Source organism: Callionymus lyra, chromosome 14 (assembly GCF_982586985.1).
Source record: "Callionymus lyra chromosome 14, fCalLyr1.hap1.1, whole genome shotgun sequence".
NCBI lineage: Eukaryota > Metazoa > Chordata > Actinopteri > Syngnathiformes > Callionymidae > Callionymus > Callionymus lyra.
In genome coordinates this window covers 12,188,751-12,207,482 of record NC_141831.1, presented here as the reverse complement: position 1 = coordinate 12,207,482, position 18,732 = coordinate 12,188,751, and the positions used below count along the sequence as shown (strand labels likewise).

Here is an 18,732-nt window from a genome sequence, read left to right as displayed (position 1 = left end):
TGAATGGAGGGATGAATGGATTGAGGACTGGATGGATAAAGAGAAGGATGGATGATGGATGGAGGGTGGGATGAATGGTTTGATGGTTGAACAGGTAAATGAAGGATGGAGAAAGGCAGGAATAGTTTTCTGACTAGACGGATGGATGGATGGATGGATGGATGGATGGATGGATGGATGGATGGATGGATGGATGGATGGATGGATGGATGGATGGATGGATGGATGGATGGATGGATGGATGGATGGATGGATGGATGGATGGATGGATGGATAGAAGAGATGGACGGATGAAGGAAGAAAGCGATGGCTAGATGATGGATTGGTGACTGGCTGAACGAAGAGAGAGAGGATGGACTGGTGGTTAAATGGGTGGATGGATAAAATCCTGAATGGATGGATTGATAAATGGATAAATAGATGGTGGAATGATGGATGGATGAAAGTTTTAGTTTTTAATCACGGTTATATTTCCTTTAATTTGGTTGTTTTTCCCCCTTTAACTTGTGTGTTGCTGTGAAAATGAGGAGCGAGGCCACAATAACTTATTTATAATTGGTAATACTTGCACTTAAATGTGTGAATAAAAGAATAAAATGTTGATTTAAAGCTTCTATATGTTTGAATCCATGCATTAGCGTCTCTTCAGCAGCAGCTCGGCCTCCTCTGGCGCTCGTTCCATCAGTTCATGCGAACATACATTAGTGCCGTTGCTCAATAACCAGAGCCTTTGCTGGATTTATGAGCTTTAATAGCTTCGCTCTGTATAATGTATAAATCCTTCGACTCCTACATGCTTTAGTTTTAATGTGTCCTGATGTTGCAGCGAGAGGCTGTTTTTTAATTCATCTTATCACCTTCTGATGATGTGTAAGTTAAAGATGTCGAGCCACAGAGAAAACATAATTATTATTATTATTATTAACACATTTATTTTATGTTTACGCAGCTAGACCTAATGGATTTAATCTTTTACTTTGAAAGGAGCAGGAAGAAAAGAAAGTAAATATAATTACTGATGTAAAAGACAGTATAGTAGGGACAGGCTCTCATTTTTTTATTTATATTGATTTTATTTTAAGGATTTATAACTAGTTACCTATTTATTACTCTATTACTACTACTTCGAAATATACATTCTTAGAGTTTTTTTGGTTTTAGGATTTTTTCTTCTTGTCACACACACTTACACATACAAACGCACACACTTACACATATACAAGCACAAACACCCCCACATATACACTTGCACACACCCACATGTCCTAACACACAAACGCACACACACTTGCAGATACACACACATACTCACAGTATACTTACACACTCATACACACACTTACATGCACCCACATAGACACACTTACAAAACACTTACACCTCCTGAGGGATCAATAAAGTTTTACCTTACCTTACACGCACACACACACAAACTTAAACACACACTCATACACACACTTACATGCACTCACATAGACACACTTACACGCACACACACACTCATGCACATACATACACTTACAGGCAAACAAACACAGCATTTTATTTTATTTTTCTTATCCCCCAAAATTATTGGAATAATATATATCCTGCAGCACTTCTACTTATATTTGCTTATTTAAGGACAATTTTCCATGTTTTTTAATTGGAGGAGTTGTTTTTCGAAAATTAAAAAAAAATGTAGGAAAATTAAAAAATATATATACAAAATATTGGGGTAATTATGGTGCAAAAGTTTTCATGAAATAACCAAAAACATATATTTAGTTTGGAAGTACATCATAAAAATAACTAATTTTATTTTATTCATTCAATTCTGACCACAGTAATACAGTCAAACGGTTGGATGTGGCCCCAGAGCCGCACTTTTTCTCGGTCGACTTAATAATAACCAAAATTTTGACAGTGATTTTTCTGTTTTTTAACTATGGGAGGAAACATATGTTTACACGTGATAATACTCCTACTTTTTAACCACCGATGTGCCTCGTCGACGAATGAGCAGTGACCTCAAAAGGTCACGCGCTCTACTCTCCGTCTCTCGCACTTGAGGCACTTTTGCGACATGGTGATCCTCTCGGGAACCAAAAAAAACAGAATCTCAACCAGAGCTGCTAAAATATTCCTGAAAAGTCTGTGTTTGTCTACTGAGGTTGACTAACACTGACAAAAATCTTCAGGGAGTTTTTGTTTTTTTTATCGAGTAAAAAAAAAAAAATGGTATTGTGTAAAAAACAAGCCTTTTTGTCACCGTTGTCGTGGCGCGTCTGAGCAACACCTAAGATAAATGTCCCAGTGAGCAGGAAATAAGCATGTCCCTCTGATCTACAAAGTGCTGACATCTGGGAATCGTGGCCGAGAGAGAGGGATGTAGAGTGTTAAGAGCATTTTTCAGACACTTCAACTTTTTTTTTTTCCTTCCTCCTCCTCCACCGGTACAGTGGAGAGAAGGTCTGTCGCCGTCTGAAGCTCAAAGATAAAAAATGCCTCCTGTCTCAGTTGTTATGAAGTACCGTACAGAAATAGAGCTCATCCATCCTGGCCGCGAGTGTTATCTTAGATGGACGCTGAATAATTGATGCCGACAGAAACTCCAGCCCACACGGGGGAGACGGGTTGGAGGTTCAGGGGCGGACCCTCCTCCTCCTCTCTCTCCCCGGGCGTGCACGTGTAGTAGTGGGTCAGTGCCCGCTCAGATGTGAGCGACCGGGGGCCAGGTCGGTGTCGTGGACTATCAGCCGGTCTTCATGTGTGGCGGGCGTGGAGGGGGGTCGGGGGGGGGGGGTCTCTCAGGGTCCTCCTCGCCTCATGTAGCATTGGAGTCAGGGAGGATCTCAGGGAGGATCTCAGGGAGGATCTCAGGGAGGATCTCAGGGAGGATCTCAGGGAGGATCTCAGGGAGGATCTCGGGGAGGATCTCAAGGAGGATCTGAGGGAGGATCTGGTCTGGACTCACCTCGGTCCAGAGGTTCTTGAGTCGCGTCTTCAACTGGAAACGTTTTTCAAGAGAATCTGTTTCATGTGATGAAACTAAAACTTCACTGTGACATCGTTTTGTATCCAACACATGAACACACACTCATGCACCCACTTATACACACTTATACGCACGCACACTTCACTTACAAACACACACATACACATTTGCACCCACCTATATAGACTAACACGCACACATACACACAGTATACACACGCACATACACACACACTAATCACGCACTTACATGTACCCACATAGACACACTTACACACAAACACTTACAAACACTCACCCACAGATACACACTTGCCCCCACCCACATAGACACATTTACACACACACATACACCCATGCATACACTCTTGCACACACTAACATATACACATGCACACACACACACAAACACTTTTACACACACACAAGCTTAAACACACTCTGATACACATTCACAAAAAAACATAAACCAAGTATTTTATTTTTAACACACACAAACATAAACATACACACTCACACAAACACACACTCACAAACAAATGCTAACACACATGTACACATACAGAGACCAAAATAACACGCACACAAGTGCTGATACACACTTATACAGACACGAATATACTCACAGACTCGCACACAAATGCACACTCGCACACAAAAACAAACACACGCATAAGCTCTTACACACAAAACATACACACATGCACTCGCACATCAATGCATGCACACAAACGCACACATATCCCCGGACTTATTAGTACACACACAAACATACATATGAACACACACACACAGTTACATGCAGATAAACATGATCACACAAACACACAATCACACACACATGCCTGCACTTATGCTTGTATCATCCTTTCACCTGTAGACACACAAACATTTCTATCACTCACACACTTGACTTCTACACACAGTTGTGTCACTGAAGGTAATAATGAACTTTCATCGTCAGCTTCTGATCACAGTTGAACACAAACATCATCATCAGCCTCGTCCTGGTTTTTATTTCCACGCCGTGGTTTCTTTAGAATAAACGAAACAAACCGTTTCTCCGCGAACGTAACGAAGAACCGTCAGCGAACCGCGCCGTCAATCCGACCCGATCCTATAACTGTAATTGTTTCTCCGGCTGTAAGATTAAGTCGTAATAATGGCAATAAAATAAGCGGCGGCGGCGCCGACTGGATCCCGCTGCCAGGTTTGTTTAATTTATGGAAGCCATTGGACGAGCGCCAGCGACGATCAAACCCACATCCGAGGCCACGTTGGCGGCAGAATCATCAGAGTCAACATCGATCTACACACACGTTCTCGTCGTCGAGGGTTTAATGCTCGACTCCAGACGTTCCTGTGAAGTAGATCAATTCAAGTCGATGATAGGAACGTGTTTTAATTGAATTCATTTTCGCTTCAAATCTCTTTCCATGTCATTTGTTTGTATTTATTGTCATGGCTCGTTTCTATCCCAGCTACTTAGGGCAGGAGGCAGTGGGACACCCTGGACATGAAGTCATAGACAAACAACCACACACACACACACACACAGACACCTGGGGACAAATTTAGATTTCTCAGTCAAGATGTGTGTGTTGTTTTTTTGGGGTACCTGGAGTAAACCCATGTACGCATCAGGCAAACACACACATGCACGTACATACACATGAATGCACAAACAAACACACACATGCACAAACATACACACATGAAAAAAGAATAACACATAAACAAGAATGCATGAACAGAAACGCACAAGTAAACAAACGCATGCCCAAACATAAACGTGCAAACACACATGCACAAAAATACAGATGAACAAACATAAACATAAACAAACACAAATGCAAGAACATACATACAAACACATGCACCATCAAAACGCACACAAACATACACACATGCGCAAGAATAAATGTGCAAACACATATGCACGAACATACGTACACATGAACAAACATAAACATACAAACATAAACAAACACAAATGCAAGAACATACATAAACACACATGCACTAACATAAACGCACACAAAAATACACATATGCACAAACATACACACATGAAAAAACAAAAACACATAAACAAGAATGCATAAACAGAAACACACAATCACACACGTAAACAAACACATGCACCATCAAAACGCACACAAACATACACACATGCACAAAAATACAGATGGACAAACATAAACATAAACAAACACAAATGCAAGAACATACATACAAACACATGCAACATCAAAACGCACACAAACATACACACATGCACAAGAATAAATGTGCAAACACATATGCATGAACATACACATGAACAAACGTAAACATACAAACATAAACAAACACAAATGCAAGAACATACATACACACACATGCAACATCAAAACGCACACAAACATACACACATGCACAAGAATAAATGTGCAAACACATATGCACGAACATACACATGAACAAACATAAACATTCAAACATAAACAAACACAAATGCAAGAACATACATACACACACATGCACTAACATAAACGCACACAAACATAAACATGCAAACACACATGCACGAACATACACATGAACAAACGTAAACATAAAAACCTAAACAAACACAAATGCTGGAACATACATAAGCACACATGTACAAACATACACGCACACAAACACACACACATGCGCAACATAAACGGACAAACACGCACATAAACATACACACATGCACAATCTTGAATGCACAATGAAACGCACAAACAAACACATGCACAGATATACTGTACATACATACGCAAACACACACATAAACAAACATTCTAGAACAAGTACACACACAAACACATGCACATTAAACACACACAAAATCACACAAACACACACTCTTGCACAAACTATAACACAAACATACAAATACGCATTCTGACACTAACAAGCAAAAGCACACATATACACAAATAGATGTACACACGCGAATACATGCACACAAACACACACTAATACACACACACCCAAGCATCCAGAAAAAACTCTACACACAGAAAGGACGCCTCGAACTGGAAACAAACCTTCTGTACAAATACTATTGTTTTTATTAGTACTATTAATTTAAAGTTCAGAATACACAAATATGAAATATATTCGAGTACGTTTTTCCTCCCTTGAAAAAGCTGAAGTTGTTCCTCATCACGAGGATCTTCGAAGGATGAAAAACACACGATGATGAACGAACGACCGACTCCGACATCAAGCTCATGATGGCGGCGTCACGAGTGTCTCAGTGTGTCTCAGTGTGTCAGTGTGTCTCAGTGTGTCTCAGTGTGTCAGTGTGTCTCAGTGTGTCTCAGTGTGTGTCAGTGTGTCTCAGTGTGTCTCAGTGTGTCTCAGTGTGTCTCAGTGTGTCTCAGTGTGTGTCAGTGTGTCTCAGTGTGTCTCAGTGTGTCTCAGTGTGTCTCAGTGTGTCTCAGTGTGTCTCAGTGTGTCTCAGTGTGTCTCAGTGTCTCAGTGTGTCTCAGTGTGTCTCAGTGTGTCTCAGTGTGTCTCAGTGTGTCTCAGTGTGTCTCAGTGTGTCTCAGTGTGTCTCAGTGTGTCTCAGTGTGTGTCAGTGTGTCTCAGTGTGTCTCAGTGTGTCTCAGTGTGTCTCAGTGTGTCTCAGTGTGTCTCAGTGTGTGTCAGTGTGTGTCAGTGTGTCTCAGTGTGTCTCAGTGTGTCTCAGTGTGTGTCAGTGTGTCTCAGTGTGTCTCAGTGTGTCTCAGTGTGTCTCAGTGTGTCTCAGTGTGTCTCAGTGTGTGTCAGTGTGTGTCAGTGTGTGTCAGTGTGTCTCAGTGTGTCTCAGTGTGTGTCAGTGTGTGTCAGTGTGTCTCAGTGTGTGTCAGTGTGTCTCAGTGTGTGTCAGTGTGTGTCAGTGTGTGTCAGTGTGTCTCAGTGTGTCTCAGTGTGTGTCAGTGTGTGTCAGTGTGTGTCAGTGTGTCTCAGTGTGTCTCAGTGTGTTGCAGTGTGTCTCAGTGTGTGTCTCAGTGTGTGTCAGTGTGTCTCAGTGTGTCTCAGTGTGTGTCAGTGTGTCTCAGTGTGTCTCAGTGTGTGTCAGTGTGTCTCAGTGTGTGTCAGTGTGTGTCAGTGTGTGTCAGTGTGTGTCAGTGTGTCTCAGTGTGTCTCAGTGTGTGTCAGTGTGTGTCAGTGTGTCTCAGTGTGTCTCAGTGTGTCTCAGTGTGTCGCAGTGTGTCTCAGTGTGTGTCTCAGTGTGTGTCTCAGTGTGTGTCAGTGTGTCTCAGTGTGTCTCAGTGTGTGTCAGTGTGTCTCAGTGTGTCTCAGTGTGTCTCAGTGTGTGTCAGTGTGTCTCAGTGTGTGTCAGTGTGTGTCAGTGTGTCTCAGTGTGTCGCAGTGTGTCTCAGTGTGTTGCAGTGTGTCTCAGTGTGTCTCAGTGTGTCTCAGTGTATCTCAGTGTGTCTCAGTGTGTGTCAGTGTGTGTCAGTGTGTGTCAGTGTGTGTCAGTGTGTCTCAGTGTGTCTCAGTGTGTGTCAGTGTGTGTCAATGTGTTGCAGTGTGTCTCAGTGTGTCTCAGTGTGTTGCAGTGTGTCTCAGTGTGTCTCAGTGTGTCTCAGTGTGTCTCAGTGTGTGTCAGTGTGTGTCAGTGTGTCTCAGTGTGTGTCAGTGTGTCTCAGTGTGTCTCAGTGTGTCTCAGTGTGTCTCAGTGTGTCGCAGTGTGTCTCAGTGTGTCTCAGTGTGTCTCAGTGTGTGTCAGTGTGTCTCAGTGTGTCTCAGTGTGTCGCTGTGTGTGTCAGTGTGTGTCAGTGTGTGTCAGTGTGTCGCAGTGTGTCGCAGTGTGTCTCAGTGTGTCTCGGTGTGTCTCGGTGTGTGTCGGTGTGTGTCGGTGTGTGTCGGTGTGTGTCGGTGTGTCTCGGTGTGTGTCGGTGTGTGTCGGTGTGTGTCGGTGTGTGTCGGTGTGTCTCGGTGTGTCTCGGTGTGTGTCGGTGTGTGTCGGTGTGTCTCGGTGTGTCTCGGTGTGTCTCGGTGTGTCTCGGTGTGTCTCGGTGTGTCTCAGTGTGTGTCAGTGTGTGTCAGTGTGTGTCAGTTTGTCTCAGTGTGTCGCGGCACATTTTCATCTGGCGAATATGGAGGCGTGATCAGGAAGAGCGGCGGCGTCTCGGCGGGGCAGCGAGCGCTTTCTTAAATTGACCTGCTTCTCTTCAGCCGCTGCAGAACAAACACTCATCAGAGCCTAATAGCTGGCAGCAGATGACCTGCCGTCCAACGCTTCATTTTCACCCAAATGGTCTGATTCCACCTCATGGCCGTGTTTTTATTGACCACGGATGCATGATCGGCACAAAGAGAAAGTGACTTTTGCTTCACAAAAGATCTCTTTAGATTAAATGGTCCATGAGTGAAGTATTGAACATCCTTCGATTTTTCCCGCATTTTTTAAAAAGAGAACGAAATCATCGAGAGTCCATCGTCTTTCGAGTTCCGTCCACGTCAATGAAAGTTTCTTCTGACTCTTATAGATAATATAAACATAACGCTTATATTGATATAATTATCCATTTAATATGTTGTCAATGAGTGAAATTATTCCAGTTATATCTTTGCTTTTGTTTCTCTGGCATCGTTTACTCATGTCTTGAGGTTATAACTGCAGCTTTTCTCATGGAGGGAAATGTATTTTAAGTTAATTAAAAGTAAAGTAAGTAATATTAATAAACAGACGTATATGAATGAACGCACACATACATGCACGAAGGTACACACATGAACAAACATGAATGCACAACCAAACGCTAATGCTCAAAACAAAAACGCACAAGCACACACGTAAACAAAGATGCACAAAAAAAAATGCATAAACACACACTTAAACTCATGTGCACGGACATACACACATGGACAAACATAAACGCACAATCATAAACAAACACAAATGCTTGAACATAAATGGACAAAGTGCGTAAACAAACACAAATGCTTGAACATAAATGCACAAACACACACTTAAACAAACATAAATGCAAACACACACAAGTAAACTAACACATGAACAAACAGAAATGCACAAACACACATTTAAACAAACACACATGTACGAAAATACACACATGAACAAATATAAATGCACAAGCATAAACAAACACAATTGCTCAAACATAAACGCACAAACACACATGTAAACAAACACACGCACACATGTAAATGCAAAAACACACATGCAAACAAACACATGCACAAACATAAATGCACAAACACACACTTAAACAAACATAAATGCAAAAACACACAAGTAAACTAACACACATGAACAAACAGAAATGCACAAACACACATTTAAACAAACACACATGTACGAACATACACACATGAACAAATATAAATGCACAAGCATAAACAAACACAATTGCTCAAACATAAACGCACAAACACACATGTAAACAAACACACGCACACATGTAAATGCAAAAACACACATGCAAACAAACACATGCACAAACATAAATGCACAAACACACAAGTAAACTAACATAAATGCAAAAACACACAAGTAAACTAACACATGAACAAACAGAAATGCACAAACACACATTTAAACAAACACACATGTACGAACATACACACATGAACAAATATAAATGCACAAGCATAAACAAACACAATTGCTCAAACATAAACGCACAAACACACATGTAAACAAACACGCACAAATTTAAATGCAAAAACACACATGTAAACAAACACACGCACAAATTTAAATGCAAAAACACACATGCAAACAAACACATGCACAAACATAAATGCACGAACACACATTCAAACAAACACATGTACGAACATACACACATGAACAAATATAAATGCACAAGCATAAAAAAACACACATGCTCAAACATAAACGCACACACACCCATGTAAACAAACGCATTCACAAACATAAATGCAAAAACACACATGTAAACAAACGTTAAACCAAAAACACACATAAGAAAACACACATGCACAAACATGAATGCACAAACATAAATGCACAAACACACATGTAAACAAACGTAAAACCAAAAACACACATAAGAAAACACACATGCACAAACATGAATGCACAAACATAAATGCACAAACACACATGTAAAAAAACACACATGCAAAAACATAAACACACATGCACAAACATAAACTCACGAACATAAACAAACACACATGCAAGGAACATACACACATGAACAAATATAAACGCACGAACATAAACGATCACAAATGCAAGAACATGCACACGTGCACAAACATAAACTCACAAACATAAACAAACACACATGCAAGGAACATACACACATGAACAAATATAAACTCACGAACATAAACAATAATCGATTAATTCTGTCAATAAGTCAAATTATTCCAGATAGATCTTGTTCTTAACGAAATCATCTCGGATCGAGCTCGCGTAAAGGTTTAATCATGCACACGGTCCATCAATTGACATCCCTATTTTAGGCTATTTTATCAAGTGTTAACTAGGTGTTCGCCCCCTAGTGGTAGGCTGACCACTGGTTCAACTAATGTTTGATTCAATTGTTTTATAATCGCATACGATCAGTGTTGTTTAAGCCCAATTTAATTTAATTTTTTAAAAGTTAAATAAATTGCATTTTTTACTCGGATTCTCACTTTCTGTAGACTAAAACCTTTATTATTTATATTAATAGATACTTTTTTATACATTTTAAGCCTTGACGTGAAATGTTTCATGATTTCAACCTGTTGAAATGGAGAAAAACAAATTAAAATACACACAAATAATGTCAAATAATATAATGAAATGTATGTTTAAAAGACAAAAATCACAAGATGCAGTAGCGATTGTGTAAAAAAAACAAAAAAAAACCACACACTTGTGCTTAACTGTTATTTAAAACAGTTACTCAAGCAGGTCGATTGTCTATTTATTTTTATTTTATTATTTCGCCTACAATGAAACATCAGCACCCACTCAAAGTGAATTTTCGCAAATGCCACAAGCACAAACATGAGTAAATTAATCACATGGTTTCTGCCACTGATAGAGTCCATTCACACACACACACTCACACACACACAACCACACACTGCTCCCTGAAGGACAGTCATTGTCAGTCCATCCCTCCCACACCTTCCTGTTCTACCTACAAGGTTAATATGTATGAGAGATGTATTGAAAAGGTCATCACCGGAGCTGGAGCTCGCTCGCTCTGACATCAGGTGCGTAAGAGAAGCTTGTTTGTTCCATTCATGATCTGGAGTGTTTGAAATATACAAGGTTCTCCTGAAGGTATTTAAATAAAAAAGTCTTGCAAAAAAATACCTACTTGGGGACAACTCGGGTGAAATGGTGACGATAAAAACGACCGATCTTTACTTTAAAGGCAATAACTTGCTTTATAAGATACGATAATATAATACTGAGTCGGGATAATAATGGTTATTTGTCCATATCCTCATTTAGGAAATTCATGGACACTAGAAAATGATCTTAATAGACAAGCAAATGTATTACTTTTAATTAATGATTTGATACATTTTCGCAGTGTGAGTCAATCTGCTTTTAAAATAACTTTTTTTTGTTCAATCTTCACAGTTATTTTCAGGCTAAGTTGCATTTTTTGCTTCGTTGTGCTCTGTCATCTCAGAATGGATAGATAGATAGATAGATAGATAGATAGATAGATAGATAGATAGATAGATAGATAGATAGATAGATAGATAGATAGATAGATAGATAGATAGATAGATAGATAGATAGATGGATGGATGGATGCATGCATGCATGGATGGATGCATGCATGCATGGATGGATGGATGCATGGATGGATGGATACATGGATGGATGGATGGATGGATGGATGATACATGGATATATGCATTGATACATGGATGGATACATGGATGCATGGATGGATGGATACATGGATGGATGGATGGATGATACATGGATATATGCATTGATACATGGATGGATACATGGATGCATGGATGGATGGATACATGGATGGATGGATGGATGATACATGGATATATGCATTGATAGATAGATGGATACATGGATGGATGGATGCATGGATGGATGGATGGATACATGGATGGATGCATGGATGGATGGATGCATGCATGGATGGATGGATGGATGGATGGATACATGGATGGATGGATGGATGGATGGATGCATGGATGGATGGATGCATGGATGAAAAACAAACATGTTTGTGATATCCCTGGTGTTGCCTCTGGGTCAAGGTGAACGACCTCTACGACTGCATATGTATTTCTGAAAGCCATGTTCATCTTGACCCAGAGACTACACAATGGATACCTCAAAGTCATTTGTTTTTTTGGGGCACCAAAGGATAACACAAGGTCTGGTAAGTACACCATTGTCTCAAGGATTTGGAGTCCTATGTTAAGAAGCCACGCCGATGGAGAGTATGTTTGAAGGCCAGTGGAAACCCAACACAACCGAGTAAAGTCGACTCGAGTATCGTTGAAAAGAGCTGGAACTGTGTAGTAAAAAAGTCCCTCAAGATTTACCTGGAAAAGCCAAAAATTGCCCTTTGACACGACCCTAGAATCCATAAAGACTGTACGCATCAGCAGTCATTGGTGTCTAGACACGAAAACTCGTGTGACCCGAGAAGAAGTGGCGATTATTATTGATCACTGTTGTCCCAGCTGGAGGTTATTAACACAACTTTTTTTCAAAATTAATTTTGTCAAGCGTACAAATATATTCCCCATGATGTCCTGGGTTCTTTTTTTCTCGCCGTACCACGTCCCGACTGCTCCTTTTGACAGCTTTGTGCGTTTTGACGCAGGTGAACACCCACACACTCGCTGCCGGGCTCAGGGTTTTTAAAAAAAAAAGACCTGTGACAAGGAGTCCACCCCGTGAATATCAAAAAAAAACTCGCGTCCCGAGAACCACGTCGGCGTGACTCACAGCCGGACCTGTCGAAAAAAAGTCCCAGCGGGGGCGACTCGCCCCCGGATGTTGGCAGAGGGCACCGGCCCGGCGTTTGTGGGCAGAACCGGCGCTTTATTGTCCAGATCTGAGAATCCCAGCAGTTGTAGCGCTAAGATTTTCTAACAGACTCATTTGTCCCGACCCCAAGTTCCCCTGCTGCTGGGGGGTCGTCGTTCCCCGACGATGAGGAGCGTCTGGTCTCTCTTCAGCACAATGTCAAACCACGCCGGCGGAACAAGCCGAGCAGGAGCGGCGCTGACAGCTACAAAGTGGCTGAGGGAACTGTGTGCTTTAGTCGTCCGGGTCTCCAATGAAAGAGCTGCTAACGGCAACAAATCACGGCTCCTGCAACGCGGCAGCTTTCGCCTTTGCAGACCGATGCATATTTATTTTCGGGGAGAATCATGACACAGGTCGCAGGAGGGGGCGGGGGGGGGGGGGGGGTGCACTGGACGGACGAAAAGCATTCTCATTTGCACTTTGACGGCTTTACCAGCAAGTAGTGTAGTCACCTGCTTTTCAAAGTCCCTTTTTTTTGTGGAAAAGGGAAACTATTTGCAACGTTTTATAAGTAAGTAAGTAATTTTAATTTTTATAGCGCTTTTCCAGACCAGGGTCACAAAGCACTTTAACAATCAAAACAATACTCAAAAAAGTACATACTTTAAAGATCAAGATAATACTGAGAACAACACAGGAGTTCCAGAAAATCAAGGAAAAGCCTGAACAAAAAGAAACGTCTTAAGATGTTTCTTAAAGGAGTCAGTAGATCCATCAAGCGCAAAGAGAGACGAAGATCGTTCCAAAGCTTAGAAGCAACAGCCTGAAAAGATTTCTCTCCTCTGGTCCTGAACCGTGTGCGAGGAACCATCAGTAGATTCTGATCCACAGACCTCAGAGCCCGAGCTGGGGTGTAAGGCTGGATCAGATCACTGATGTAAGGAGGAGCCTGACCATGAATAGATCTGAAAGTAAGAACCAGAATAACATGGTAGCATTCATATACATCTTGGACTATTCTGGTTCTGAAGTATTATTAAAAAATAAAATTAAACCAAAAATAAAGAAGTTTTTTGGGGATTTTTTTTTCAATGTTTTTGCTAGTACTCTGAACCAATAACTAATCCATACATAAGAAAAATGTCCACGAAACACATCTAGTATAATCAGAACTAAAAAAAAAAACGATTAAAAAACTCAAAGTATTGTTTAAAAAAAAAAGTTTTAATTTGGATTAAGTGCAATCTTAACCATTATGTTATCACTGGGTCAAGGTGACCCAAAGGCCCGAAAACGCATGTGTTTGAGGTATCCCTTGTGTTGCCCTTTGGGTCAACATGAACGACCTCTACCAGTGCAAATGTATTAATATATTCGAGGGAGGTCGTTCATTTTGACCCAGAGCCAACACCAGGGATACCTCAAACACATTTGTTCTAAAGCCTTTGGCTCACATTTACAATGGTTGATTAAAAACATAATCTGTGTTGATTAAACTTGCAACATTTCTTGATGTTTGTATTTTCATAATTACCAAAAAGCAAGATCAAAATTTGACCTTTTTCTGCACGGATATTAGACATCAAGTCAACATTTTACCTTGTCAACTATCATACGATCATGACCCGTCCGTCCGTCTGAGTCGACAGAAGTCGATACGTTTCCAATGTGTTCCGGCTTTTCTTTTTCTCAAAAAATCCCCAAAGGTGCCGCGAAGTGTTGGGTCTTCGTGAAAGCACCTTCTGGCACGAGACATAAATCAGCGCCTACAGATACGAAAACCTGGCAACCGTCGGCGGCACATTGTCTACCACGGGGGACGGTTTGTGTGCACGTGTGAATAAAAGTTTGCGTGCGAATGGTAATGTGCTCCGATGGGGGGCTGTCAAGAGGGCCGGGGCGAGAGCCCATCGGTATGGACGCCAGGCTGAGGTGTGCACACTACTGCGGCGGCGGCGGCGCTGCTCTGGCCTGTCTCTCGCAGCGTAGTCCGGGCTGACATGTGAATCGCAGACGCCGAAAGGAAGCCTGGTGTAAACGGGAGGCGGTCGGGAAGACGCCAGGAGGCAAACAGACAAACAGATGGACAGGCCGATGCCAAGCGGGCAGTGGAGCAGGAAGATTGTGCGAGCATGGCGAAGTAGACCGCGGCCTTTACCGGAGAAACGACCGACGGACATATAAGAACCGTCGCCACCGGCCGCTCACGCCACTCCATAATTCATGGAGATGCGGACGGATACTCGGTAAAAACGTGATCTTCCTCATCTGCTCGTGTCACATCCCTCATTTGGTGTGAGTCGTGGAGGAGGAGATGTCAGTCTCATAAGATGGGGAAATGAACAAAAGCTGTATGTGTGCGAGGAAACAAATGTGGTGAGCGATGAGCGCTGCAGGTGGAATTGGACCGGGGGGGGGGTCCGCTGGGGGACGGGCCTCGCCTGCCAGACACCCTCAAATACACAATTCACATTCCATAAAAAGAGGCATCAATAAAAAGCACTTCTCTTTTTAACGGCACTTTTTTTTTTTTTTTCTGTCTTTCAACCTCGGTCATTTATTTTAAAAATAGGGGGGTCAGGAACTCGATGACTCAAGGGGCCGAAATATTTGAACAGTTTGAGTAACGGGCCGAGAAAATAGTATATTGACCGACCCGGCTGTGACGGGGGGCTTGATTGCGATATTCTCAATCTTGGAAGGTTAATATCTTTTCTTTTTTTTTTCATTCCTTCCGACGTCAGTGTCACTCTTATTTGGAGCCTCCTTAAAAATCTTGACTTGATAACTGGCATCTTTATAGGTCAATTTATAAACATGAACACAAATATTTGATAATATTAGCTAAACCTTCCAGTGGTCAACATGAAAACAAAAAAATACTGAATCAATATATGACAGCACTGTATCAAATAATTATATTTTACCTATACTTATTTAATAGTTTAATGCTAATTAAATTGTGTTTAAATAAAAATAAGTTAAATGAATTATAGGTTTGTCAATTTTTGTGTTGCAATAAAACTTCTGACCACTAGATGCAATCATTACGTAATCCGTAGCTAAAGCAACAGTGAAATCCTGCGAGATCCTTGCCTTGACTGAGGACGAGAGGATACAGTGCCTTCAGCAGCTTTTAAAGCCATATTTTGGTTTTAAAAACAAATGAAAGCAGTTACGACTTTGTCAAGGGTCATGTGGTCTGTAAATACAGGCAATACTCTTTATATTTTTGCTCCTACAATATTGTAATATATCGCAATACATTCTATCCTTGTCCCTGTATCGTGATAATAAATATATCCTAATACATTGTATATTTTTCTCTGCATAATGATACTAGATTCTTGCCAACATATACGCCCCAGAGAAGTAAGTCAGTCAGTAATATTTGTAGAGCGCTTTTTCTAGACCAGGGTCACAAAGCACTTAAACCATCAAAACAATACCCAATAAAATATATACTTAAAAAGGTAAAGATAACACCGTAAACAACACAGGAAACACCACAATAACAATAACTTGTAATAAACACAAGTAATAGTAACTCCTAACCATCACTATCATCATTTAATTTTTGGTCGGATTTCCTTTAGATTCTCAGTTTTTTGTTGATTGAAAAGCTCCGAAACCTATCGCACAACGACGACACAACGGTTGGCGTTCAAGAACCATCACCCCCTCACCTGCCCTGTCGCCCGCGACACTCCCGGAAAGTCTTTAGCTTGTATTTCCCTCGGGGGCGTTGGGCACATGCTCACTGGAGCAATAACCTTTGCTTTAATGCTGCAGGAGCATTATTCTAAGTTTTCCTCCGAGGCGCTCCTCGAAAAAAGGAAGAAAAAAAAAAGTGAGGTGCTCAGATTGACTCTGTCTTGTTTTCTCTCCATGGGAAACAACCAGTGCTGTGCAAGTCAAATAGAAAAGCCCAGTAAAGCGCTGAGACAAGGCCTGTCAGATCTGTCTGCTCGTGTAGCTACACAGTCTAATGCTTTGCTTCTCCCCGTGTCTGTTTGTTTGTGTCTGTCTACATAGGTAGAATGTAAGAAAGCCCAGCCCAAGGAGGTGATGTTCCCGCCGGGTACACGGGGGCGAGCCAGGGGTCTGCCCTACACCATGGATGCCTTCATGTTGGGGATGGGCATGCTGAGTGAGTTCTTTTTTTGCTTGATCCGTTCACCTGCATGCAAAAATAAATGTTGACACTACAGCTCAAATACATGTTGACAGTCTCTACTGTTTGAATACATATCAACGAATTACATTTATACCTTGTTGTTGATTTTATACCTACAAAAAAAGGGGGGTCCGGGTAGAGTTTGTTACTCACTGTCTGTAGGCTTTTTTGAATTTGTTTCCTTGTGTTCTTATGAATCATTTTCATTAATGGGTTCATTGATTCGTGTTCATCAATAGTTTTTACTCCAGGTTTAGCTTCATGGTTTTCTATTTGTAGCGCAAAGGTCAGCCATTAATACTGTATGGTGTTGTGCTTTGGCAAGATCATTAGATAGAATGATAGATAGATAGATAGATAGATAGATAGATAGATAGATAGATAGATAGATAGATAGATACTTTATTCATCTCACAGAGAAATTCACAGCTCAGCAGCTCCAGAAAATGTTACAAGATAGAAACATAAGAGGCATGCAACTCTATGTACAATCTAAATATAAACTGAAACATATGTATAAAAAGGAAAAAATAAAAAATATAAAGACGTTAAAAAGAATGAGATAAAACATTGCATGGATTACTGCATTTTAGCTTGTGTTTTCTTTTTGCTCAAAGGGCAAGAGTAGAATTTGTTTTATTTTATTTTATTGCCAGTAAAACGATCATAAGACCTGTCCCGGGTCTTATACTTCGCTTCGTGGAGAAAGATGAACAATCAAGAATGTGTCACCGGTCGTTTATTCGCCGCTCCAAGTCGAACAAAATACAAGCTTTACGGTCGCGACCGGACACACTTTGTCCTGGCGACTGTACAGGTCAATAGTCCCGGGAGAAAAGGTCCCGATCTGTAGAAACATCTCTATATTAAAGGCAAATTTCCAGTCCGGGAGGACGTCTCTTTCCGGCCAAATGGTCCTTTCAAGTTCCCTGTGTCCCGATCCCCCATATAATAATTGTAATCTAACACCAGTGAAGTAAGAACAAAACAGGATTTTCTTTTTCGTTGTAAAGTGGAAAAACCGAGACAGCCATTTACGGCGCCAAACTTATCTTGCATTAAATAAAATAAGAGGTTTGTCAAGGGTTTGCATTTTGTTCTCTAGGGAAGTGTTTTGAGAGTTAGCATCTTTTTTTTTTCCCTACGATCTGCTGTTTTCATTTGCATATTTTGGACTCCAGAAAGGCTTAAATTCTGGCAGCCTTTGTTAAAATTTCAGACGAAAAGTGGTTTGGGAACCTATAAAAGCAATTTAGGTTAAAAAGACCTTTATTTAAAATTGGACCTACTTCCACTGATATTCTAGTAAAGTCAATTTTAAGGTTTGCTAATAATGACTGAAGTCCAACTTGCATTTTTGATATGTCCAAATTCTAGGGAGGCAGTTGATAAAGTGAGAGTTGAAGGTTTAGGATTTAGTGCAATAGAAGTTTGAAACCCAGTCCTTCTGCGGTGTTATGAGCACAATAACAATAGGTGTCACATTAAAAAAGAGGATCTTAAGCGACATTGTCATCTCACCCAATCCACCACCTCGGCATGATGCCGTAATGAGACCTGAGACACCCAGTAAACCTGATTTTTTATTTGTGGCATTTGTGCCTTGTTT

The 18,732-nt window shown here is 41.0% G+C and overlaps 1 protein-coding gene across 10 annotated transcripts in view; it reads left to right on the top strand.

Moving 5' to 3' along the window:
• The window catches only part of msi2b (musashi RNA-binding protein 2b), a 392,013-nt gene that overhangs the window by 284,672 nt on the left and 88,609 nt on the right, over positions 1 to 18,732 (top strand). For all 10 annotated transcript variants that reach the window (XM_087806755.1, XM_087806751.1, XM_087806760.1 and 7 more), the window contains exon 9: positions 16,982 to 17,096. In XM_087806755.1, the coding sequence (XP_087662881.1) occupies positions 16,982 to 17,096 (115 nt within the window). The remainder of the gene's footprint in view (positions 1 to 16,981; positions 17,097 to 18,732) is intronic.